Below are 24886 nucleotides of genomic sequence, written 5' to 3'. Positions count from 1 at the left end.
CCGCACTGTTGCCCATTGGGTAGTTTTCAGTGTTGTCAGTTTTGATTCAACATACGCGCAACGCCATGATCATGCAATCGTGTAACCAGACACAGTGGGCAACCCTCCTGCTGTGGAGACCGCGCCACAGTCAACCACATGAAGACTTTGACACAAACTCACACACACAGGAAAGCAGGTGAAAAATTGAAACCGAGATCACCATGACAATCAGGCATGGTCAGAAGAAAGATCCGAATCTGAGACAAGATTTATGTAAAATCTTCTTCGTTCGGGGGATGCGACTCCCGCATTCATTCGTATATATATATGGGCTTTTATGTGTATGACGGTTTTTACCCAGCCATGTAGGCAGCCATACTCCGTTTTCTCTGGAGTGTATGCTGTGTATGTTCTTGTTTTAATAACCCACCGAACGCTGACATGGAGTACGGGATCTTTATCGTGCGTATTTGATCTTCTCCATGCGTATACACACGAAGGGGTTCAGGCATTAGCAGGTCTGCACATCTGTTGACCTGGGAGATCGGAAAAATCTCCACCTTTTACCCACCGGGCGCCGTTACCGAGATTCGAACCCGGGGCTCTCAGTTGAATGTTCAACGCTTTAACCACTCGGCTCTTGCGCCTGTCATGTAATATTAAATGATGGACTAGGATGATGACGATGCTACTGTATATGGAGGCCCATTCAAGTTTGGGACAATGTGACAGGGCTTTGTGCTTCGTGTGACTGAGTATCTCAGCATCCACCAGGCATAAGAGATGCAGACACTGCAGTACTGGTGAGGGTAATTGAGAAACGCTTTCGGAGACGTATCCCTCAGGTAAACCGCACTCGTCTTCTTGCCCAAGTCTGTCCCTTTCCAGACCAAAGCACACTCAAAACTCAAAACCGGATTCCAGGAACTGGGCAACTGATCAAAAAATCGCACAGTTTTAATGCATCTGACACGAGTTCTTCGGACTGCAACTCCCACTGTCATTCGTATATAATCATACTTCTTCTTCTTCTTCTTCTTCTTCGTTCGTGGGCTGCAACTCCCACGTTCACTTGTATGTACACGAGTGGGTTTTTACGTGAATGGCAGTTTGTACCAAGCCACGTAGGCAGCCATACTCCGTTTTCGGGGGCGTGCATGCTGGGTATGTTCTGGTTTCCATAACTCAACGAACGCTGACATGGATTACAGGACCTTTAACGTGTGTGTTTGATATTCCTATATAACTATGTGAATGGGTTTTTACGTTTATCGTGATAAGGTTCGAACGCATGCCTTCTCAATCGCCAGTCCGTGACGCTTTTTATAACCACTTCACCACTTGGACGAGTGACTTAGCACATTATCAAAGTTCAATCGCACCGACGGTTTGCTGGCTAAGTAAAGAGTATTGGCAAGCATAGCATAATAAGCAAGTGAAGAGCCGTGCAGCAGCGAAGTACGTCCCTCAGACCAGGTTAATGCCCCATACAATAGAAGCCCGGGATTCTTGCTGCCAGAGACTTTCTCCCAGGGATACCAGCCAACCCCTTCCTCCATGCACGTCACACCTTGGGCGTGGTACGCACTGTCACGAGTCACCCTGCACACAATGGGCAAACACACAGGTCGGAGGGTGGGAAGTGTGTGTGTGGGGGGGGGGGGATGAGGTGTTAAGGTGTGTGTGTGTGTGTGTGGAGGGCAGGTGAGAGAGAGGCTCAAGAAGGCCAGCACCAGCAGACACAGGCAGGTTAGATAGAGTGTCAAGCAGAAGGAAAGTGTCAACTGAGCGACATGTACTTGACTGTGAAGTGGAAGTCCCGCTGAGTTCAGGCTGACTTGGCACTGCATGGGGGATCAGGACTGGATGTGGCAGTTTGGCGGGGGAGGCGTTTTAGGGTTTAACCTGACCTTGGTGGGTGGGTGAGTGGGTGTGGGGGTGGATGTATGGGTGGGTGGAAAGGCAGTTTTTGAAGGGTGTTGGGTGAAAGAGTGGATGGGGGTGGGGGGGGGGGGGGAAGAGAGAGTGATGTGATTGCTGTTTAAAGTTTACCGTTGATGCCCTGCACCTCATGTGGTATGGACCGACAGGGAATGCAACCATAGCATAATTGTTAGGGGAAGGGGTGGAGGAGGTGGAGGCAACCTCTCTGACACCACCAGAACACACACACACACACACACACACACACACACACACACACACACACACATGAGGAATCGTCGTCAAGAAATTCAGGGTCATGAGAGAATCGGGAATCATTTCATTGTGAAATTAGAAAAGCCTTTTTTCTGGGGCAGATTTTTTCTCTCACTTTAACTAGAAATAACGAATAACACTATACTTTTGCACGAATCCAATATACATGTATCTGTCTGTGATTTTTTTTTATGACTGGAATAATGACGTTCAAGACGACTCCTTACCTCAACAGAGAGTAAATACTGATCTCCGTTCTTTAAATACTGATCTCCGTTCTTTATTATGTTAATTTAATCAGTATCAGCAGGTGCTTACATGTGTTTCCACGGGAGAATCGCACGCACTGCTGATAAACATGGAATGTCGGTTACATTTATGTTGTTTTCTTCAAAATTACATCATATGTTTAATTAAAGCAACAGGCTGTAGACAAGGAATGCTACTTGATCTTTTGGATAGTTGTATTCTTGGTTGATGAATTGTTCATCTCGCACGGAATCAGGCACTGTGAGGCTTGGAATTACATAATCATGATACTATTTTTTTTTCTACTGCTGTTACATACTGCTTTACTGTCAGTGCTTTGTAACTTTTATAAAAAAAAATTGTTAAGGGTTGGTAATCATACACACATGCACAAAACAACTCTGTGTGTGTGTTTGTACATCTGTCTGTCTGTCTGTCTGTCTGTCTATATGTATGTATGTATGTGTGCATGTATGTCCGTCTGTGTCTGTGTGTTTATATTTCGGGGGTGTGAGGGAAGCACGTTTAGCCTTGAAACTCAAAACACTATCAGGGTTTCAAGACGCAGATTGATAACTTTGATATTGCGACTTTTATTTCTTTTTCTTTTCTTTTTTTTTTTTTTGTTTTGTTTTGTTTTGTGGGGGGGGGGGGGTTGTTTTGTTTTTTGTTGTTGTTGTTTTGTTGTTTTTTTTGGTTTTTTGTTTGTTTGTTTTGTTTTGTTTTGTTTTGTTTTGTTTTGTTTTTGGTCACCCATCAGTCACCCGTTACATTTAACGCGTCATACTCCCCCCCCCCTCCCCCCTAACCTCCCCCCAACCCCCCTACTTCCTAATTACCCCCAAAATGTGGTTGACAAAAGTAAGAAACAAACGTTTATTTGATGTACCGCTGACTTAGTTAGAATACACGATGTCGAGGAGAAGATGGCTTCTGTGTTTTTGTAATGACGGAACGAGGGGACACGAACGTTGAATGGAACCCTGGTCTTCCATCAAACCTGAGCTCAGTCGTGTTGCCTACAGAACACTGGTAGAGTTGAGTTTAACGACCTATCGGCTTCACGCCCTTAAGGTCAAGTTGTTCGTGGCTGTGGTCTTTGCCATGGGGGTGTGACGTGGTCAAGGCGTTGGTCCTGTGGTCTTGTTGGAGGAGGGTCCTTACAGAACAGTCAGTGGACACTGCCTTTAGATTGACGTCCATGATACAGTGATCTGAGAGTAGTAGAAGTAGTAGCAGTTGTGGTGGTAGTAGTAGTAGTAGTAGTTGAAAGAAAGAAAGAAAGATTATAATATATTGATCCGATAGTTGTTGAAAAAGAAAAAAAAAACAGAAGAAGAAAAAATGGGGAGACAACCAACCAGAGAGAGAGAGAGAGAGAGGGAGGGGGTGGAGGGAGGCCAAGATCAAGATGCTTTTGGGGGGGAAAATAGATAAGCAAGGTGCATGCTTTTTTTCTTCTTCTTCCTCCCCCCACCCTCCTCCCTTCCACCCACCCACCCACCCACCCAAACATCCAGCCTTCGCCCTAAAGAGTGACGGAAGCAAAAGAAGCAGTTTGACGGTAAACAAAAGGCACACTCGGACTTGACTGAACTCATCAGTGACCCGTGAGATGCAAGATCATCCACGCTCGACTGACTGAATGGTTTTACACACCACTGAGTCAGCTCCATCACGCCACAAGACAGGGTCATCCATTCACTCCCCTCAGTGCCGGTTCTGTATGGTCAGACACGGATGGTGCCGAATTAGCAGAAGCAACAAGCCGGGAACAGTTTACCAGGAACCGACGAATAAACAGGCTCCTTTTACTGAGTAGTAATATACAACTGCTGCACTACTTTCTCTGCTCCGGCGGCGGGATGATTCGCTTTTAGTTCGTGGCGCTTGTAGCCAATACGGAGTCCCGACCACTAGAAAGGCTCGAGAGGGGAGATAAGCAAGCTCTTGACTCGACTTCACAGTATCTTAACACTCGTGAGGCGAATGGTGGGAACGATCTTAACACAGCAGACACTTGAAGGCCAGCGCTCGAGCTGCATGCAAGTGAATAAGAACTAAAAGCCGAATGAAGGTGTTATACGGGTTAATGGGGTAAGTGTAAGCACCACGTTGTATACGGCTACTAATGGATGATCGTACCAAAGAACGGGACTTAAAATAAACAAGGGGAGGGGGGGGGGGCACTGTGGGGAGAGGGGGGGTGGGGTGAAGCGAGGAGTGCAGTTTGAAGTGGAGGACTGAGAGGAGCCATATGATGTAAGAGGCGGCCGGAGAGTTCAGTGTTAGTTATAGGTACTGTCCATCATGTGAATTCTAATGAATGAATTATGCAGTGTTATACAGCAAACAATGTAGCATCATGAGCAAAAGCCAGATTTTTTCTTCTTCTTCTTCTTTTTCTTCTCGAAGTTTTATTTCTTCTTCTTCTTTTTCTTCTTTTTTTTCTTCTTCGTCTTTGATTTTTTGGTTGTTGTTTTTTTTTAACAACCACTGCTTTTCGGTATGGAAACTTGAGTTTGAAACCAGATTTTATCGAAGGTCATTTCACGGGAAAAAAAATACTTGAATTTTGTTGGGTTTTTTTATGGATTTGTGTGTGTTGTGTGTGTGTGTGTGTGTGTGTGTGTGTGTGTGTGTGTGTGTGTGTGTGTGTGTGTGTGTGTGTGTGTGTGTGCGCGCGCGCGCTATACAATTCCTAAGCAAATTCGGGGTTTACTCCATGGCTCGTGTGGCAAACATCAATGTATACGTGTATTTAGTCAGCATACATGTTTGCTGTCTTGGCCACACTGGGTTTATTCTTGTGGCAGAAATCTTTACCATGGTCGCTTGGTGTTGGCCCACCGGCATCATGTATGACAGAATGACAGATCTCCTTACATTCGGCCTGAACTGAGCAACATGATGCCCCAAAATTTCTGAGTGAGTACAGTAAAATGAAATTATGGTGCTTAGAGCCTCGCCGACCACTAAGGCCATCTCAAGGCTATCGCCGCGTTAATAACTACTACAAGGATAAAAAAAACAAAAAAACAAAAACAAAACAAAACAATTAAAACGAGACACCACTTCAAACTTTCCACTCCAAAGTTATAAAAAAAAAACTTCCATAGTTTAAAACCTTCAAATCTGGTTAAAAATGTTCACTTCTTTTAAGAAGTCCATCAGCGCCCACGGAGGGACATCACGAAAAGAGTACAGTAGGCTACATGATTATTATTACCTATGTTCTCGCTGTTCCACCATAAATATGAGTAAGCATAGTCTATATATTTTACTGTCGGTTAATATATTCCAGACTTATCTCAGATGGGAACAAAGTCGCAGCCAGAGCTCTTTTAACCCCCACCCCCGGGACACACACACCCTACCCCCCGTCTTCCACCCACCCCGCCAGCCGCCCCCCTCCCCCCAACCCTCACTCCCACCCTCCCTAATGGGCATACCGAGTGTCAGATGAGGAGGCGGCCAACTTGGCACTCCAGAAGGAAACGAAATGGAGAAGAAATGAGCGGATATTGAAGAGAGACAGGGGCGATAAACACAGGCCGATGGAAGCGAGAGATACAGAAGAAATACAGAGCGGAGTCAGACCGCTGTGGTTTATATTAGCAAGCGGCGAGAAAACAGAAGCGCACTTGATAGCTTGACGGAGCGCGGCTGATTGGCGCTAAAGTGTACATGATGAAGGGAAGGAAAAGTGGGCAGGGGTGGGGGGGGGTATAGTATGGATGGATGGGTGGATGGATGGAGGAGGGGCGGCCGGAATGCCCCCCACGCCCCTTCCTGCCGCAGAAGCTAAAAAGCCACGGCCCGAGCAGTCCCTGTGATGGTGGTGGTGGTGGTGAAAGTAGAAAATAGTGTCTCTCTTTCAATGATAGAATCTGCAGACAGAGGCAACAGAGACGAGGGCAGGTTCCTGTCACTGTCAGTATTGTTATTATTAATATCGTCAGTCCGGAGAAGACTCGGTGGCGCACAGTCAGTGGAGAATTTTGATGGGGTTTTATTATTTACGGCCAAAAACCCACTCCGGTGGAATGAAAGTGGTGTGCCGGGTTACATAAGATTAAGGAGAGAGACAGACAGACACACAGACACACACAGAGAGAAAAACAGAGAGGGAGACTGGAGAGAGAGAGAGATAGAGAGAGAGACTGGAGGGAGAGAGAAGGAGACGCCGGTTGGGGAGGGAGAGCATTGAATGTTTACGTACATCAGTCATAGACCTGTATTGGATGAAGTCAATAAGCGATATGGGGGTAAAAAGGGAAGGGAGTTCACTGGCGATAAAAACAAAGATTTTATTTGCCAACAGCTGCTTTTTGTTGTTGTTTTTTGTTGTTGTTGTTTTTTTTGTTGTTTTTGCTTTGTTTTGTTTTTTGTTTTGTTTTGTTTTTGTTGTTTTTTTGTTGTTGTTTTTGTTTTGTTTTTTTGTTTGTTTGTTGTTGTTTTTGTTTTGTTTTTGTTGTTTTTTTGTTGTTGTTTTTGTTTTGTTTTTTTGTTTGTTTGTTGTTGTTGTTTTTTTTTTTTGGGGGGGGGGTATTTATCTATCAATTTATTTATTCGTTAATTCATTTCTTAGTTTATTTATTCGTTTATTCGTTGTTGTTTTTTATCATTATTTATTTATTTATTTAGTTATCATATTCTTAAAGGTTTGCAATGTTGCTCAGTTTCAATTTAATACAGGAAGTAATAAGCATGAACTTTTGTTGTTGGTTTGTTTGTTTGTGTGGTTTTTTGGGGGGGTTTTTTTGTTTTGTTTTGTTTTGTTGGGGTTTTTTGGTTGTTTTTGTACCAGTTTTGGACTCGACACATATGATAGTGTCTTTACCTTCGTACGGTGTACACGCACGCACAGATCAAAATCAGTAGGGACGTAATGGAAACATGGAACAACCCAGCATGCATCAGCCTCTGAAAAGGAAGCGAGAAATTCTAAAAGGCGGGTGTATAAACCTCAGTGATCACGATAACCATTTCGCAGAGGGGGGGCTGGGGTGGGGGTGGGGGGGGGAATGAACGTTGGAGAGAAGAAGAAGGGGAAGAAGGAGGTTGTGGTCATGGGACCTCCATTCAAAATGAATCCTTTCGCCGATTGAGGTGTATCTCGTCTTCACTGGTTTTTAGACTACCCGTGTGAATATTGACCTATTAATTGTCGTTGTTTATTCCACTGTTTGGTCAAACTCAATTGACGCGGATGCTAGGGGAAATTTCGATAATCATAACTAATCACCGACTAGCCAAAACAGTCACGTGGGCTCCTTCAAGAGCCCGGTTAACTCTTTCCATACGAACGGCGAAAGAGACGACGTTAACAGCGTTTCACCCCAATTACCATCATCAAAATATTGCAAGCGGAAGGCTCTTATACTGAAGACGTGAATGTTGACAAAGAATACCACAATTCTGACGACGGAAGCTAAAGGTTGGGTTATTCAAACACCCACTGGACATCCGAGGGGTCCGTGTAGAGGAGAAGAGAGGACTAGCCGTACTGAGTGAGTTAAAACCGGTTGAAAGCCTGCGTTGTATTCGAAACTTGTGAGTTAAACGTGTTGGGTTGTGTTGTGCTGTGTTGTGTTGTGCTGTGCTGTGTTGTGTTGTGTTACTTTTTGTCACAACAGACTGTGTGAAATTCGGGCTGCTCTCCACGCCGGGGAGAGCGCTTCGCCAAAGTTCAGCGCCACCCATACTTTTTTTTTGTTTTGTTTGTTTGTTTCTCTTTTGTTCTTGTTGTTGTTGTTGTTGTGAGTGTGCAAGTGTATTATTTTTGTAATATTGATAGTAGTCAACGTGGATTTCTCAACAGACATTTGCCAGAGAGCAACCCTTTTGTTGGTTAGGTTGTTTCACGTGCGCTAAATGCATGCTGCACGGACCACAGGTCGTCGGTTTATCGTCTCATCCGAAACAGTGACTTTCCCACACACAGTCGCCAGTATTTTCTCCCCCCCCCTCCACTAGACCTTGAATGGTGGTGTGGACGCTAGTCATTCGAATGAAACGATGAACCGAGGTCCCGTGTGCAGCATGCACTTAGCGCACGTAAAAGAACCCTCGGCAACAGAAGGGTTGTCCCTGGCAGGAAAAAAAATACAAAATAATGGGTGGCGCTCTCGGTGTAGCGACGCGCTCTTCCTGGGGAGAGCAGCCCGAATTTCACACAGAGACATCTGTTGTAACAATAACAAAAAAAGAGTAACAAATTACAATACTACAATATGATCACTCAAGATCTAGAGGAAGGGTAAAAATTGTGGCCCGTACAGGGGATGCGAGCCCTTGGACACTGACTCTATTTGATGCCAAACGTAAGTACATATAAAATATTTTAAAAAACGGGTCTTTTCGCTCCCCACCTGAACCATTGCGATGTATAACCGTTTAATATGCAGGTCAGTGATGTCAACACGTTGTCTTTCTGTGTAACTGGGTTCTGATTTGTGTTCCGACTCTGCACATTTCTTAAGTCGTTGGTGCTGTGTGCCCTTTGTCAGAAGATCGGTACAAGGACAGGCCCGGAACTTCCTTCTTTCTAAGGAACTGTCTGGGTTTGTTCCAATGTCACCTTTTATTTACCTGTGCATTAGTTGAATCGGTAGCAAGGGGGGACGGGGCTTGGGGGGAGGAAGAAGAAAGAAAGCTGAATCGGTAGCATATACAGCAGGGCGTGGAGAGAGTTATTTCCCTTCATTGTTGTATATCCATTTATTTATTCATTTATTTATTTGTTTATCTATGTACGCTTATCTATTATTTATTCACCTTTTTTTTTCTTTCTTTTTTTTCTCAAGGCCTGACTAAGCGCGTTGGGTTACGCTGCTGGTCAGGCATCTGCTTGGCAGATGTGGTGTAGCGTATATGGATTTGTCCGAACGCAGTGACGCCTCCTTGAGCTACTGAAAACTGAAAAACTGTTGTATATCCCTTTACTCTTCTAGTCTCATTGTTTCTTTCATTCTGGGTTCATTCCCCTCACTCACTGCATGTTTAATAGTGTTGACTGAATCGGACGAGGGAGGCCTCAATGTAATATTAAAATGTGACTTTCCACAATAAACGTTCGACTCTTGCTCTCTAAACACATGGCCAAGTGCATATGCTTTAGTAACCTGACAATTGAGCATATAATTTTTGACTGTAGCTTGATGAAGCCTTATGTACACGAAAGTGTGTCTTCACAAGTGACTGAGAACGTTGATGTTTTTGACTTTTTGCATTCATTATCAGTTGTTTCGCTTGTCAGTTTAACGACTTCTCTTTTACGGTTCCTTTAGATAATTTCCTGTAATTGTATTTAGATTTTTTTTTTTTTTTTCAAATTTCACCCACATTTCACCCTCATTTGCCCAGTTTCCCCCAACCCTCCATTCATTCACATCTCCCACCCCTTCTAACCGATAATACTCAAATGTATTCATAAATACTTTAACAAAATGTCTTCAATCACCGATATGTGTGACGGGACTCGACATTAAACAAAATTCCTCCTCCACACATGGCCAGAGACTTGACTCAGACATCAAAGACTGTGCATACATGCATATAGGGTGTTTAGTCAAAGACACTTGCTGGGTGGTGCTTCTTAATTTGTGACGGAATTCGTAATGTCTAAAAACATGTCTACGTGTGCGGAGTCCCTAATTATAACACGTGCCTGACAAACCCTTACTGAAGAAGCAGACTAAAAAGCGTTTTGCAGAGACGGTTGACACAACTACGTCTTATCTCTCCGAAGTAGTAACGTGGACAAGCCAAAAGGGGCGAGGGAGAAAGCACCCACCGCCACAACTAACAGCTCAGCGCAGGAATCGTGCTGGAAAGAAGATTGTCAAGGGGTGGGTAGATCCACCCGACAACCAGCCGCTGGCACTTTTATTGAGGGTGCGTGCAGATACTCGTTTTTTGGAAAGAAAAAAAAAATCTGGTGGGTGTCTTCTGATCAGTCAAGGTGAAATGTTTGCTGTCAGTTTGAAGTGCAAAGGGGATTTCCAGTGTCTGTACTGTCTCTGTCTCGCTGTCTGTCTGTCGTTCTTTCTTTGTGCGCGAGCGCGCGTGCGTGTGTGTGTTTATGTGTGTATGCGTACGTGCGTGTGTATGCTCGGCGCGTGCGCGGGTGTCTGTGTGTGTGTGTGTGTGTGCGGGCGCTACCGAGAGTGGTGCGCTGCGCGCGCGCGCGTGCACACACACACACACACACACACACACACACACACACACACACACACACACACGCACATATCCACAGTGCTGTAATATTCTATCATGGCTTTAATATGTAATGTGAAACAGTGCATATTATGGACGTCCTCATAAACGGCACAGCTCTCTGTCAGTCTGTCCGTCTGCCTCTCTGTCTGCCTGTCTGTCTCTCTGTCTCTCTCTGACTCTCTGACTCTCTCTCTCTCCCTCCCTCCCCCAAGCCCCCTTAGAACACCCTCAAACAATACAACAAGCACCCCACACCACCCGTTCACCTCCTCAGCCAGCCCCTCCCGATGTCCCACAACACGCGCACAAAAATCAGTTCCACAAAGTAAATGAAAGTGTTGACATTTCAATGTGTCTAAAAGCCTCGGATGGTCTTGGTGGAGAGGATTTTGACAGCTCCCCAGGCCAAACCCCTCAGTTAATCAAACCAGCCCGATACACGAAGTCATCGAAAGGTGAGCTGAACTTGTTCGGGTACAAGCCGCCTGTGCGGCATATTGTCCCTAACTCGACGCCTGGCCTTAATGGAAGGACCACAATTTTTGTTCTTGGCATGATTTATACCTTAGACTAGATATGACGGTGGAGTGGGGGAGAGGGAGGGTAAGTGTTCTGAATGTGAATGGATGTAAAGAACTAGAGCAAGAAGAGGGTTGTTGTCCCTGGCAAACTCCTGTAGAAAAATCCACGTTGATTCGTAAAACAATACACTTGCAGACAAAAAACAAACAAAACAAAAGAAAATATGTGTGGTGCTGCCTTATGGCGACGCGCTCTCCCCGGGGAGAGCAGCCCGAATTTCACATAGAGAAATAAATCTGTTGTGACAACAAGTGATGCACACAAAAAATAAATAAAACAAAACAAGGCAGAGTACAATACAATGCAATACAGTGCACTTACCTTTCTCTACCTGCCTGTTGTATACACCAGAAAAAAACTACATGAGCAGATCATCTCCATTAGCCTTTGCCTTTCAGCGGAACCTTTCCATTAAACTGCAATTAGTTGTTGCACAGCTGTCCCTCTGTGTGTGTGTGTGTGCGCGCGCGCGCAAACAACACCATTCTTGTGTATGTGCTCACCGGAAATCCTGCTCTGACACATGCAACATTTACTGGAGAAGATAGGACATGAAAATAGACTACGATATATTGCATTGCATTGTAGTGTGCTTTTTTTTCTTTTCTTTTTTTCTTCTTCTTTTCCTTTTTATTATAGTAGTCTTTCACTCAACGTAAAAGTGAAGGTGAATTTTCACCCAGGACTTATACCTACGACAGTCGAAGGTTATTATAAGGACTCAGTGGCCAAGTTAAGACCTGACAACAACTGCTTGAAGAGGAGATATTATTATCGCCATACCAGGCCATTAAAGCTGTCGACACTGCTTGCATACCTCCGTCGGTGGACAAGAGGAAGTGCTTTGGGCAACAACTTACAACTACAGCGAACGTTGGGGAACTGGCAAAGGGCACGTATGTGTCATAAGCTGTAAGGTTTCTCCTGTTTTTGTTTTTGTTTTGTTTTTGTTTGTTTGTTTTTGGCTGGGTTTTTTTCTTTCTGTGGTGAATGTGTGTATAATATATGAGCTGTCAAGCTAACATGGTTTTTCTATTATCTTATGCCATGCCAACCCGAAAACGCTGTCCACACAGGGGGGTGAAATCACCTGAGACAGTATACTCTGGACTTAATAAAAACGTAACCTGTTTGTATTGTGACGTTTTCTCAAATAAGATACTGTTTAAACCAAATAGTATACATGTTTGTATTGTGACGTTTTCTCAAATAAGATACTGTTTAAACCAAATAGTATACACAAAAATTGCTATTTGTAGGCATCGCGCCAACAACAGATAACCTTCATATGTACATTCTTCACTTGGCTTTCTTGCTCTTCCGTGTGTTTATCTTGCTGTCTTGACTGTGTCTCGCCTGAAAAAAATAACAATAAAATAGATAATAAAATAAAAAGGAGGGGATGGGGCGGTGGGGGGTGTGACAGCATCTTCAAAACTAAAGTTGTCCACTTACACTTCTATTCTTCCACTATCGCGTACCACAGTTTCAGTTTGGTTTTTTTTCAGGGAGGTGTCACTGCGTTCGGATAAATCCAAACACGCTACACATCTGCTAGACAGATGCCTGACCAGCAGCATAACCTGAGCAACGCGCTGATCAGGCCCTGAGTGCATGCATATAGGTATATGACTGCGCACCTGTCAGAGTCGATTTATTTATTGTACATACTTTTGCCAGACAACACATATGTTGCCATTGGTACTTTTGTCAATGCCCAAGTGTGTGCTGCACACGGGACCTCGGTTTATCGACGTCTCATCCGAATGACTTGGAAGAAAGGGTGAGACCGAGATTTAACACACACACACACACACACACACACACACACACACGTGTGTGTGTGTGAATACAGTGATAGGTTCAGTATAAACAAATAATCGACATAAAATTAGTTTCATTTTCTCCAAAGTTAATTTTAGATTTGTTGCAAGCTTCTTCGGACTGGTGGCATATACAGTGCGTATGTATATATTGGCACTTGCGCATTACTGGCAATACACAACATTTTCTGCCCAGTTACCGAATATGAACAAAGTGGTTTGCGCATTTCCGGTACCAGGCAAATTTTTGTCCAACACCGGAAGTCACACAATGTCGCGCATTACCGGAAGTTGGCACTCAGTGAGTAAAAAATAACGGAGTCAGCTGACTATTAGTCTTCCGCGGCGCCTCACAAATTCTGCAGTCAGACAACGGCCAGAAATGGGTTGCTCGTATCAAGGGGGACCTCAAATTCATGTGACCATTGATCTTACCATCGTTCATGGTAAGCCTAAAACCTCTGCTGAGCTATGGGAGTATGGAACGTGCAAACAGTGACACCGAGGATATCAGTGCTCGGAGTCTGTCTGAATAGTTTTGCCACAACGCAGCACTAGCGCTGGCCATAGACACTAAGGTATTACACACGCGAAAACTGAAACCGAAACGTTCAAGACCTCACCCAACGTCGGCTGCTGTCTTTGGAGAAGACCCCCTACACCTAACTTCCCACTAGGAGTTCCTGACAAAATGAGAAGACCTTGCCAGATTCATCCGTTCCTATTCACAACAGCAGCATGCATGATCCACCATACACGCTTATCAATGTGTCTGTATAATGACTGCAACTGAAATACCAGCTGTGTTTCAGGAGACATCTTCAGTGGAGGCACCGAGAACAAGTGCGCCTCTCTTTGCATAATAAGCAGTGTTGATGGTGAGGGATTCTTAAATAACTTTCCAGTTCAGGGGGGAAATAAAAACCTGGGAAGCACACACACACAGTGATAGACTTTTGCAAGATGAGAGAGAAAGTGATAGACTGACGAACTAGTTGGACAGATAAAAAGTTAGAAATTTTGTTGTTCACGAACCTGATGCCTGCACGTTTGTTAACTGTTAGAGAATCATCGTGGTGCTGAGAGGGCAGCACCTCCCACAGTACTTAGTTTAGTGGTGTTCTTAGTTTCAGTTGGAGAGAAAGAAAAGGAAAAAAAACACATAAAGATCCAATGATCCCCCCCTCAACCCCCCCCCTCCCCCACCCACCCCTCCAGAACTATGCATGAAAGCTGATATGAAGAACTTAGGACGAAAACTAGACGAAGAAACATATTGCTAAAAACGTTACCTAACAGTATCCAGTAAATATCCAGATTAATGAATAATTTTGTTGTTGTTGTCTTTTTGTCAGATTAATTAATAATTTTGTTGTTGTTGTCTTTTTGTCTTATAAACGCTAGGGATCAGAAGGATGCAAGGGGGATCAAGATATTAAATTTTTTTTTTTTTAAAGGGTCATCTCAGCATTATTTTGCATACTCGCGAGCGCGCGCACACACACACACACACAAACACACACACACACACACATACATATAGATAGATAGATAGATAGATAACCATTCACGAATGCACACGCCCCGCAGAAAAAGACAGGCAGAGAGAGTGTGCTTGTTTAAAGTAAAGGGAACTAACCACGGATATACAATGGCAGAGTGTTGAATGAAATACTGGTCGGTTTCGTCCCTTTGCAGTTCGCTTCGGAATTTCTCTTTCTTGTTCGTCGTGATTCAGGCAAGAATCAGTAGCTGATGTATATGAAAGGAAGAATTTAGTTCGCAAGCACGCACGAACACACACACACACACACACACACACACACACACACACATTCGGCCGTGCACGTAACACACATGCACTCACACTCTGGCACACAAGCACCGGCACACATGCATACAGTTTACCAACTGCAACAAATTTAGTCACGGGCAGGGACTGAACCATCGCTTGTTTTGAAACCTGAATTTAATTTGTCCAGAGTAAAGGGCATGATGCACTGTTCAGGCTTTGCAGAGGACCCCAAACCCCCTCAAAAAAAAAAAAAAAAAAAAAAAAAAGGTGTCTTCGCTTAGGTTCTAAATCTTTAGCACAGTATCAGACCTGTTTGAAAAGGAGGAATTATCCTGGATAGCAGAAGCAAGAGGAGGAAAAACAAAACCACACAAAAAAGGTGTTAAGATTTTTTTTTTCAAATTCTAGTGTAGGGATCAAGTATCGAAGTAGCAGTAAATGATGGGCTGGAGCTATGCTGGTCGGAGTTTATCCCTGGGAAGCGCTTTGCTAGCTGGAGTGGTCTAGCCCAGATACTGCGAAATTAAAGTCCTTTTTTTCTTCTTCTTTTTTTCTATAAGATTGGTGCTTCTTCCTCCAGATCCCCCCATTAGTGACAGAATAAATAAGAAATGATTGCGGTTACTCCATGGAAGGAAAGAAGTGGGGCTGTTATAGTTTTCTGATGTCTCCCCTGTGATCAATGAGATCTGACTGTCAAATATGTGCAGCCAGCTGGGAATCAAGGTGTCATATTTTAAGTGTTAGTCCTTTTTGGTTGTTGTTTGGTATTGTTGGTCCTTTATTTTTATTTTTTTAAACCCTTGCAAACATTACCATGCTTGTACTGAAATGACCAAATATGTCATAAGTAAAATTTTTACTGTCATATATAATTTGTTACATGAAAATGTTATGGTGATGATCTTGAAGATGCTGAAGAGAAAATATAACCTTGTAGACAAGGGAGAGAAAAAAAAAATTCTGTCGAGACATACAGGGATCACAAAAAGTTTAAGACTAGTTGGAAATTCCCTGAATTTTCAGCAAACAGTGGTGAATGCTGTCAGTGTAATGAGCACCACTCATAACGACAGGTCCTTTCATTTTAGTTTCTTTTTTTTTCTTTTTCTTTTTTTTGCATTGAAAAAATACAGGTATCATTTCTATAGAACTGAATATAACTAAGTCTTTGGCTGATTTCAAACACATTTTTTAAACTGTTCAAAGCGCATGTGTGACTGACACAGCCATACATGTATTCACAGAGAAACCAGTGGTTGACCATTATGTCCCATGCTTAATTTCAATTACCTCTTAATTCTAAAAAAATATATAAAAAAATAAAAAGAAAGAAAAAAGAAAAAAAAAAACGGCTTTTACAAAGTAATCCTAAACTTCTTTGAAATCTTTTTTGTTTGTTTGTTTGTTTTTTGTTGTTGTTTTTTTGTCTAAATCATTTTCCTTGACATAATGTGAATGCAGCCTTGTATATATCAATGACCATATAAATCCAAAGCAGTGTGAAAACACACACACTCTCACACACACACACATACACACACACTCACACATAGAAACACACGCACACACACACATTTCAGATGATAACAAAGTGGGGTTTTTATAACCTCATTAATCAATTTTCATGCATTAAACTGTCAATGCCTGCAAGAAGACAGGTGCAAGCGACAATGGACAGCTTATATACAGTCATAAATCTCACCAACAACACACCTTCTGTCACCTGGTGTGCAAGAGACTAAATGCCTCCAGAGTGGGCCTACACAACCTCACGCGCGCGCGCACTCTCATGTGAAACATGTGAAAGCCTGTGCATGATAGGTTGTACCTTGTTCTAGTTGTGGGGTGTGTGTGTGTGTGTGTGTGTGTGTGTGTGTGTTTACTGAACTTAAAAACGTGACAATTGGTTATAATGCATGTGCAATATGTAGGAGGAATAATGTGCAATATGCAGGATGAATGTACAATGGAATATGTCTAATGCTAACGTCCATATTCTAAATATATTTCTGTTAATAATTACAATGTAATAATTAATTGCAATGTTTTAAAAGCGAATATGTGAAATGCTTTTATTTGAGAACATATGTTTATTACTCTTGTTTAATCAAGTAATCCGCATGTGTGGGGTGGGTGGGGGGTGGGTGGGTGCGGGTGTGTGCTGATTATCTGGTTGCGGTTTTCCGCAATTTATCTTTATTCTTATCTGTCTATTATAATCAATGTGCAGTATAGTAGGCTATGTTTACAATTATATTCAAATAATGTTTCTTAATTCTTTCTGTTTTTACATTAAGAATACTAGTTATTACCTGCAGTGTGTGGATGTATGTATGAAACGGTGTATGTGATATTTTTTACATTTGTATCTTCGTAATATTCGTAAAAGCTGTTGTTGACTTTTACAGTTATAGTCCCCATGTTGTTTACTTGTCTGTGTTGTGATAATGCACCTGACCAAATTTCTCCAGCTGGAGATAATAAAGTTATTCTTATCTTATTTTATCTTATCTTATCATTGATCAACATCTAACAGAAGCAACACAAAACAAAAAGCCTTGTAAAATTGCCTAATCGTTCTTTCATTTCTAGTATGTTCTGTATTGTTCATAGATTCTGTGGAGCATATTCAGGACTAAAGGCTGTGCCATCTTGAATAAATAATTGGTATAGAACTTCCGTTTTTGAGGAAGTGTCTGGGATTGTTCCTATGTACCCTTTATTTACCTGTGAGCTAGCAGAATCATTTCTGCTGCATACACATGTCAAATAATTGGTAAAAGGACCCCGAAAACAGAGTTTGGCTGCCTACATGCCGGGGTAAAAACGGTCATACACGTAAAAGTCCACTCGTGTACATACGAGTGAACGTGGGAGTTGCAGCCCACAAACAATAAAGAAGAAGGTATAAGGACAGGCCCAGATCTTCTGATTTTCTGAAGAAGCATCTGGGTTTGTTCCTATGTACATTTTCTCCACATGTGTGCTAGCTGAATCAGCAGCACAAGCAGCATACAGATACCTTGTAAATGGAGAGAGTTACTTCTATCTGTTGTGTCAAGTAAACTTATGTTAAGAAGTATTAAGATTCATTCCAAAATCAGACACTCATTAAAATGTCATGGGTACACAGTCATTCAGATACACACTCCCAACCTCCATCCCACTTACCCACAAAGAGGCACACAATTACTTCCCCACACAGCCAATTCATTCCTACTCTTAAGATGTAAGCCTGGTAAAATAGTGTGGGATAAATAAATTAATAAATTAAATAACAAATATATACATTAATGAATAAACACAATAAACAGAAGGGAAAAAATCCACCTTCACCACCATTCAGATAATGATGTACAACTATCCAAACACATATCACATGTAAATTTTATTTTCCAGTTTGTCAGCTGTGCATAAGCACAGAATACAGCATATGCAGCCTTGATCACTGCCTCCATGAATCAGTTTTCATCATCATTTTGAATGATCAACCAGGACATTCGATGCAGTTTCATGACCATGATTAGGTCTACACTGTTACCAAGCTGTGTTATGAAACAATGAATGAATTGTGCAAAAGATTCACAGCTTGTTTTTGTCCCTATTCTGCTAATATTACTACAGCTACTAAGGGGTCAAGATGGTCAGTTTCCGTAAATTTAAGAAAATGTGCATCCAATAATCCAAGTGTAAGCATCTTGTCCACTGTATACAGGTGGGAAAATCCTAAGGTAGCTCTCCATTGATTTGTAGACTCTCTTTTTATGATTTTGCTGTCAGTCACTGGGATTGGGATACGAGGATTAGTAGACATTTTAACTGTTGAAAACGAGTTACACCCAGACTTCATAAAAATATGTGTTTGGTTTTTGAAAAACAAGAGTTCATGTGTTTTTGGTTGTTTTTTTCAAATGTAACTGTAACACATCTTGTTCAGTCAACATAAAAGAGTTTGTTGCTTTCAACAGATTTCCTTAGAGTGCATCCTCTGGTGAAAGCCACAGCCTCATCTCTCCACACATCACTGTCCACAGACATGAGCCCATCAAACGTTGTTCAGAACCATTAGAGAAATGGAAGTCCACGGAGAAACAGACTCAAACACACACAAAATGCCCAAGAACAGAACAAATATATGCATATGCTCTCTCTCTCTCTCTCTCTCTCTCTCTCTCTCTCTATCACACACACACACACACACACACAATATTTGACAGCTTTCATTGTTGATAAAATTTCCTTTACCCAAAAGAAATTATCAAGACAAGGCTGAAGTTTTCTCAACCCACCCCCACCCCCCAATCACACCATTCCATTCTACTGGTTCATTGTGATTGTCCTGCGTTGCTCTGTCATTTCAGTGTGGAGGTCTTTCGCCATCAGTCTGTACTTCTCAGCAAGGCTCTTGTCTTTGGCCACGCCCTCCCCTTTCTTGTACATCTGGCTGAGGTTGGCACAGGCGTAGCAGTTTCCAAGGTCGCAGGCTTTCTGGGAGTAGTCAAAGGCTTTGGTCATGTCTTTGGGATGGCGTGGGTTCCATTGATAAACCATCCACTTAACTGTATAAAACAAAGAGCAGAGAATATGATTTGAGAAACCGATACAAATTTCAGTTTCACAATGTGACAGCTGTTTTAACAAGTGTGTGTGTGTGTGTGTGTGTGTGTGTGTAAGTGTGTGTGTAAATGTGTGTGTGTGTGTGACACATCTGCGTCATCATGCTTTGTAGTGAGCTGAGACGAACCTCTTTCATGTGTTTGTTGAGCGAGTGAGATACAAGATTACAACGCTCAAACAAATCATTATCAACTAATTTAGTGGTTCACAAAGTATCTGAATCCAAATACCGTGAAGTGCACAACTCTGCTCTTATTGGTTTCAGCAGCTAATCACAATCAGTTATGTGTGTGTGTGCGTGCGTGCGTGTGCGTGTGTGATTCCTGTACATCTGATTCCTGATCTTGGTACAAACAAACAAAAATTTACATGCACAGTACACAGATAAAGAAAGAAACCTGGGCACTAAAGACAGGGATCAGGGATGACGCCATCAATAACAACAAGAGAGGCAAGGCCTTCAAGACTCACTTGTGATACACTGGAAAAAAAATCCAAGCTTTTTATGTATTGTGTATAATTTCAAAATGTAATGTTTAAGATGAGAAAGATCAGTTTAAAGCGAATTAAGTCCCCTAGCATAATTACAGAGTAATTTCCCTTTTTTACTATCTGCACCAAAACGTTTGCAAAATAAATAAAACTTCCATGCTTAGCAAAAGAAGTTCCTGTTTGAACAAAAAATGATAATAATGACTGCTCTTGTTGTTGGGTCAGAATATCAGATCAAAGTGCCAAGTTTAGAGAATACAAAAAATATAAATATAACAGTAAATGCAGTTTGCATATAATTAGGCTTCATTTTTTTTTTTTTTTTTGTGCCCATCCCAGAGGTGCCAAGGTGGTGTCGACTCGCACAAAGATCAGGCTGTTCAACTCCAACGCCAAGTCAGTCCTACTGTATGGAGCGGAGACATGGAAGACAACAAAGACCACCATCAAGAAAGTGCAGAACTTCATCAACAGCTGCCCGACACCATCAGCAATGCAGACCTGTGGCAACGTACCAACCAGCTGCCAGCCGAGAATGAAATCCGGCGCAGGAGATGGGGATGGATCGGGCACACCCTGAGGAAGCCAGCCAGCAACATCACAAGGCAGGCACTATCATGGAACCCCCAAGGAAAACGAAAAAGAGGAAGGCCAAGAAACACCTGGCGACGTGACCTTGAGGCAGAAACCAAGAGGATGGGATATACCTGGAGACAGCTGGAGAGAATAGCCCAGGACAGAGGACTCTGGCGGACTGTTGTCGGCGGCCTATGCTCCAGGGGGAGTGATGGGCCTAAGTAAGTAAGTAAGCCAGAGGTGCAATATTGTTTTAAACAAGATGACTGGAAAGAACTGAATTTTTCCTATTTTTATGCCTAATTTGGTGTCAACTGACAAAGTATTTGCAGAGAAAATGTCAATGTTAAAGTTTACCACGGACACACAGACACACAGACATACACACACACACACACACAACCGAACACTGGGTTAAAACATAGACTCACTTTTTTTTACACAAGTGAGTCAATAAAAAGCCTGATCTGATACTGAAATACTTCTGCAAATGGATGACACCATCAAGAACAACAAACAGCCCTAAAAATAACAAGATATCTGAAATAACTATACAATTTTCTCAAGCACTCTTCTTTTTTTTAAAGTCCAAGTAAGAAGTGGTGATGCCCAGTCATGTGCACCAGTGCAAGTCCCAAAGTGAGAAAACCCTAATACATAAACTGAAGTCTTTCATGTTTTGTTGTTTTTTTTGTTGTTGTTTTTCTTCTTTAAACTTTCATAAATGCCTGCTAATGCTGTTCAATTTGTAAAGGAAATCCATGATCCCTCAGAACAGAATTTCAAATTTTGCTGTTCAGGAACAGGTACTGTGTCCATGGGCATGAACTATAAAAATTATAAAAATTAAAAAGCGCTAATTCACACGTAAGGTTTTCCGTGCGCTTCTGATCCTTATTTCTCCCACAGATACAGTCAGGCACCAATACTTCATTGCTAGGGCCAGCAGATGCCATGGAAGCTTTTGTTTTACTGCCATTATTCACGAACCCCTGACATAATTATAACAGTTCTCTTCTCTTTTTTTTTCCTTCTGCATGAATGTGAAAGACACAAAAATGGAATTCAGGAACTAGCAGGTCTGTAAGGACGTTGATGAAGGACAAGAATAATTTCCACCATTCAAGTGGAGCCAAGATTCACATCACAGGTCTTCCAGAAGGGAAGTCTGATGAAATTTACCCACTCACCTTAGACAGCCATCAGTCAGACAAAACCAGCAATATAAAACAAAATAAAACAAAAAACCCTATCAATTATCCTGAAAGATTAGCAAAACATGTGCCAACCTGATAGCAGCTGGCTGCATGTTTGTTCTGACAAGCGTGTTTCAGCAGCTTCACTGCCCTATCTGGGTCTTGAGTGGAGCCCAGCTTTCGGCTGTGGAGGACGTGGGCAGCACTGTAACAAGCTGGCAGGTATTCACTATCACAGCCCTTCAGGTAATAGTCCAGAGCCATGTCCGCGTCCTTCTCAGACCCTGCAGTCACACCAGTCAACAGTCACATCAGATCAAATGAAATCATCAATGATCAAATAAAATCTTCAGATGAAAAAAAAAAGAAATAATAATAAATAAATAAATATATATATATATATATATATATATTTATATATACACACACACATACATATGTGTGTGTGTGTGTGTGTGTGTGTGGTGGTCTTGCAGTAACATGCCTGCCTTGGAAAGTGAGAAAATATGACCACACAGAATCAATTCATGCATTTGGCATTGTTCCCCTTCCCTTCCCCCCTCCACTTGACCTTGGGTGGTGGTCTGACTACCAGTACCAGTCATTTGGGTGAGATGTTAAACTGAGGTCCCTTGTATTGCATCCACTTGGTGCATGTAAAAGAACCCATGGCAAAAAAAGGGGGTTATCCTTGGCAAAATTATGTAGAAAACAATTTTGGTAAAGCAATATTTCTTTCAAAACAATATTATCTTTTTTCCCTGCTTCAAAATAGAAAGATACATATTTTACAACAGTCCCATTTCAATGCATAAAATGCATTCTTATTTCTTCTATATCATCTTTCCATGAAAGAATGATCTTGTGCCAGAGTATTGATAAATGACAGCAATAATCAAATTGCATATCAGAAAGAACAAAAACAAAAACTTTTCCTCATATTTTACATCATAAACAAATAACTATATCAACGTTACTCAAAGGTCAGTGATATATCTAAAGTCTAATATATCAAGGGTCTGGCTTGATAACATTTTCAAGTGCCTTCAGTTTCACAACTTTATTGGTTATCATTTAACTGGTGAAAATGTTGTCTGTTTTTTCACAAATGATAGCAAAACAGACCATTTATAATTCATGTATTACAGCAGCAGCAGTAGTTCTTAGTGATGGTAGTAGAAGTAGCAGCAGTTGCAGTATTAGTATCAGTTGCAACAGCAGCAGCACTAGTAATGATTGCAGAAAAAAAGTACAAGCAGCAGTGGCAGTGGCAGAAGTAGTGATGTAGTAGTAGCAGCAATATATCAATAATAGTAGTGACAACAATATGTTTACTTCATATTGATTGTTGTTGTTTTACCTCTTCCTGTCATTCTGTAGTTTCCATACTTGAAGCAGCTGTGGCCATACTTAGCATCCTCACAATTGGTCTTGTAGACAATGGCTGCTTTGTCAAACTCCTTCTTCACACTTTCAAAAAAATCTGCAAGACGATGGCAGCCTAAAGAAAAAAAAAAGACATTGGCTGTTAAACTTACTGTAGGGCCTACAAACTCAAAAGATTATCAGATCAAACACACACTTTCATGCTCATCACACACACACACACACACACACACACACACACACACACACACACACACACATTTACATGTTCACAAATCTGGTGATTCATCAAACAAGACCGAAAATACACGAGGTAACAGAATTCTCTGAAGCCTAAAACACTACCACAAAATATATTTCCCCCCCTTGCAACAAAGCTTCCAAAAGCTTCAAACATATTTCTTCATCCTGCACAATGGAAGGATAAATTCCATTTAAAAAACTGATGCAATAAATAACACTTAAGACAAACTGAGGTCTAAGCATTACAAATACATCATTCTTTCCATACATACAGGACAAAAGATATTCAAAATACCGTGCACGTAAAAGTTGAAACACTGCACAAAAGAAACAATGGGTTTTTCGCTGCTGACTCTCTCTCTCTCTCATACATCCCAACCACGGAACATATTTTAATATCTCAGCAGTCTACCATGCTTTAGTCTAAGAAACTTTACAATGTTCACTATTTCGTAACTCGTGAATGTCAACGAATGACACGATCGTTACAAAACATGATGAATTTACCTTCAGGATTTTTTTCCTCGTAGCACTGAAATCGGTATTCAATTCCAACATTCTTTATGTACTCTTTTGCTTGTTTCTCGTCTTTCAGATCGTACATCATCTTGATAGGTTGTGATGCTAATCTCAGTGATACGTAATGTTGTTTCGCTTCGCCCCACACCGCATGCGGATTTAGTCATTGAGAGTTACCTAACGTGTGGCCCATAAACCTCCACCTTCCACACAGCACTCAGGCGGAAGCTGACCACAATCCCAGGTGGCGCTTGTGGTATTGACACAGAGATGCAAGCACTGCGATTTCAGAAGTGCGCTCGATTCCTCGGTCATAGATCACGATTGTGAGCCATGTAACCCTAAACTTGATGACGTGAGTACAGTTTTGTGTTATGAGAGTGAAATTATGTGCTCGTTGTTTGTCTTGTAAGTGAAATAATCACAGAAAGGTCGGAGGCGCCAGTGTGGCTATGGTCTTGTTTACATGACATGATGATGCGGCGTAGCTGGGTGAGCGACGAACTTGGGCCAGGATAAACGTAACGTTTGTGTGGCCTTTAAGCGATTAAGGATTGACAGAAAAAAAGTTAAGCAAAGTCTGGGAGCTTATTCCTATATAATGACTAGTTACCGAACCTTACATAATAGATATCATGTGGGATTTAGCCACAGGCATCTGTTGACCCAGACATCGCGGATAGCTCTGGATGAACCGACGTTTCGCAACGTACCGTTTTCTCGAGGCGAACTGTGATCCACCAGTTACCAGGGCAGCAGAGATAAACAAGTCTGAAGCAGACCGTTTGTCAGGAAAAATCTCAGTCTCCTCACTTCCACCATCGTTAAATATTACTGCTAAAATATTCCTTGCATTTTTTACCATTTAAAGAAATAGGCTGTTTTACATACCAGAGTAATTAGTATTTTCCCGCTTTTTCAGTGTGATGGTTAGTAACTTGCTTGGTGGTGGTTGCCTTTTTTTCTTTTCCTTTTTTTTTTTTTTTTTTTTTATTTTT

General features: G+C 41.9%; 1 protein-coding gene across 1 annotated transcript; it reads right to left on the bottom strand.

Annotated features, from left to right (window-relative positions):
* Positions 1-16460: 16460 nt before the first annotated feature.
* On the bottom strand, positions 16461-24090 carry LOC143294562 (cytochrome c oxidase assembly factor 7 homolog). The gene is given in 5 exon segments (XM_076605938.1): positions 16461-19391; positions 19394-19418; positions 21834-22024; positions 23101-23241; positions 23877-24090. Coding segments are annotated over 5 exon segments (672 nt in total). The 5' UTR covers positions 23977-24090; the 3' UTR covers positions 16461-19176.
* Between the last annotated feature and the right edge of the window lie 796 nt (positions 24091-24886).

The sequence above is a fragment of the Babylonia areolata genome, chromosome 20 (genome assembly GCF_041734735.1).
Source record: "Babylonia areolata isolate BAREFJ2019XMU chromosome 20, ASM4173473v1, whole genome shotgun sequence".
NCBI lineage: Eukaryota > Metazoa > Mollusca > Gastropoda > Neogastropoda > Buccinidae > Babylonia > Babylonia areolata.
This window is presented reverse-complemented; position numbering and strand designations above follow the sequence as displayed.